At 33.7% G+C, this 3,053-nt stretch overlaps 1 protein-coding gene across 1 annotated transcript; it reads right to left on the bottom strand.

Moving 5' to 3' along the window:
* Window positions 1-579: 579 nt before the first annotated feature.
* On the bottom strand, window positions 580-1,137 carry LOC108292741 (ribosome production factor 2 homolog). The gene has a single exon (XM_037733225.1). The coding sequence runs from the start codon at window positions 1,135-1,137 to the stop codon at window positions 580-582; it is 558 nt and encodes a 185-aa protein (XP_037589153.1).
* Window positions 1,138-3,053: the final 1,916 nt, after the last annotated feature.

Genomic DNA, 3,053 nt, shown 5'->3' with positions numbered 1-3,053 from the left:
TATTTAGAAAACATATTAGACCATCATAAAACAGATCTAAAGCTAACAAACCATTTTAACAGGATTCTGTTAACTTTTAGATTACCTTATAGCTTTCTGTAGGTATCAGTTAAACTTCCTATAAAACTAAGCCCATTTTCTCTTCTCCCTGGGCACATAGCTATATTATATGGTTCAGTGTTCCTTGCATAAATGTGGCCATATAACTGAGTTTTAGCCAATGGAATGTGAGAGATGTGACGTGAGCTTCTTCTAGACCTACCTTGTAAGACCATTAATGGATGATCCCCATGCCCTTTCCTCTTCTGCTTGCTTAATCCTGTCATCACTGTAAATTTGGAGGCCCTCTAAAAGGGTAGTAAGCCATGATGTGGAAGACTCCTAGTTGCTCAAATCACCTTCTAAATGGAGGGGAGATACCTGCCTATCAGGAAAAATCATTTTGAACTTTAAGGAAATCAGCATTAGTTACTTATTATTTTTTTCCATCAATTTTTTAAAAATCCTTTTTGACTTTTTCTCCTGGTCTTCTGTTATCCTTTCTGCAGGTCACTTCTTCAACCCCTTCATTTTCCTGGTTTATAGTTTGCTTAGGTCCTGCTTCTGCATATGAATCCTTCCATAAGTTGTACCAAAACTATCATGGGAGATATTTTTCTTCTTCAGCTTGAGGGCTTTTGGCATTTTCATAGATAATTTATAAAGGTCAGCGGATGCCTGGTGTGTCCTCCTCAGAATCAGATCCAATGAGGGTCCCATCTCTTCCAATTCAATCCGTGGTGTTCGGGAACCAGATTTCTTCAATAGCAGCTTATATCTTCGAAAGTAAATCTTCCCATTCAGTGCAGTGAAGTGCGGAACATACTCTAATCCAGCCAGGCAGATATTTGATACTGTGGGGCCTCTAAGGAAATCAGTGAGAAGACTTTTTAGTCTTCTATAATCTTCTGTTACATCAAGATCATCACCAGCAAATATTAACATGGATTTTGTTTCCTCAGGACATTTACTGTTCTTAATGTCTTTTAGAGAGACAAAATTCTCAATACCTGATTCAATCATATACAGCACATGGTAGTCATGCATACGACCTATGACTAGCTTATTTGGCCGCTTCTTATTATAGGAGCCAAACATGAATAAAGAACAATCTGACTTCTTTGAAAAGAATTCCAGCAATGTCTGATCCTTAAAAGGTCTTATAATATTTTTATTTTTATACAGTACACCATATGGTTTTTTGAGTGCATATATATCTTTATATATATGCGTGTGTGTGTGTGTAATTGCGTTTTAGGTTTTGGGGTACATGTGTGTCACTGTTGCATTTGCACTTCCCCGTTTAATCAGCATGGCATTTTCAATATTTTCATTGAGCTTCAGTTCTCTCTTAAGGAATCTCTTGGCTCTTTTCGTTTTGGGCTTTGCAACTCAATCTGGAGCGTCCATTGCTACCGCTACCTGCAACTCTTAACTGGGTGAATGCCAACATTAGTTATTTTTTAGCAATCATGGATTTTGGGCTTGCTTTTATAGAAACTATCGTTAACAGAATGAATACACGGCCATCTAAAAGAAGAAAAATATCTTACCAGAAAGTAAACAGAGATGTCTTACACACTGATTGGCACTAGATTATGCACACTGAATGAACGAATGTTTTGACAAAACTGTATTTTATTGATCTGCATTTTAATCCAAATGTTTTGTCTTCAGCAAAGCGAGAAGAAGAAAAGAGATGGGACGTAGGTGGAGGTAAGGACAGATAAGTTGTTAAGTATAAGAAAATGATAGATCAGGTAGATAAACAAGAGTGTGGCAAAAGAAACAAGGAGAATTAGTATTAATCACACTTAGCTAAGGTGCTTTAAACTGCTACATTTCTTCCTTCCTACATCTCTTCTGAGGAACTTATTATTACAAATATAAACAATGTTGTCTTTTGCTTTTCACATTGGTTAGATGCCATATTTTCTTGACCCCATTTTACTCAGAAATATTATGTCATAAGTCTGATTTGAGAGATATTTTAAGTCTCAAGATAGCTAAAAGATTAAAACTGAAAAGATTATATTGTTCAAACTTTCTGTGAATCCCTGAAAGGTTAACTTTTTATAGAGATTTGATTGATTTTTGAATGAACTTTTAGTTGTCAGAAATAGATCTTCTGTCTCAAATGATTCCGTGCAACCTTTATAACCTTTATATCTAAAAGTACTGTGCAACTGCTTTTTGATGATTTTCAAAGAAGTTAGGATTTGATGTAAAAATCAGAGATCTTTTTTTTTTCCATTGGGGATAGAGACATGAGGATTCTAGGCAAGTAATTGGCAACTGAATCATTAAATTGTCAATATTCCAAAAACTGTTCAACTGTTCGAAATATAATTTGAAATAATCTTTCTAGTAATTTTCAGTGATAAATCACTTAAACACACTGGCAATTATAGTAGACCCATGTGATCTCTTTACACATTTAAACTTTCCTTCCAAATAAGCTTTTAAATGCCTATGTAACAATTCTTTTACATCTAACAAATTGTGATGCTATTTTAATCTATATCAATCAATGAAATAGTATTTTCTTGATAGTGTATAGATTATAATACACTTATATTAGCTTATTTTAGAAAAAATAGACAATGGTAGAAACTTTAGAGAAATAGATTTTAATTTTTAATTATCTAAGATCAAGACACAGTGGTCTTTTCTTGATATTGAGTAATGTTGAAGATAGGTTTTTTTTTTTTTTTTTTTTTTTTGGAAAATAAATTTTGGAGACAAAAGTATCTGTTTTTAGGTTCATGCTTAAAGCAATTTTCAGGAAATATAATACTTCAATACGCCATTAACCTGACTTTTTTTCTGTGTGGACAAAAGTAATACACTCGGTATTTTTCATACCAGATGGACAACTTTGGTGACAGATAAATTCGCTTCATTCTTTTGACTGCCAATATCTTATTATTCTGGCAACATCTATGAAGTGAAAAGCCTAACATCCTTGCATGATATGGTATATTTATCCAGGACTTGAACTTAGGTTGATATTT

This window comes from Cebus imitator, unplaced genomic scaffold, assembly GCF_001604975.1.
Source record: "Cebus imitator isolate Cc_AM_T3 unplaced genomic scaffold, Cebus_imitator-1.0 Scaffold503, whole genome shotgun sequence".
In the NCBI taxonomy this organism is placed as follows: domain Eukaryota; kingdom Metazoa; phylum Chordata; class Mammalia; order Primates; family Cebidae; genus Cebus; species Cebus imitator.
The sequence above is the reverse complement of the archived record's forward strand: the minus strand, read 5'-3'. Positions and strand labels throughout refer to the sequence as shown.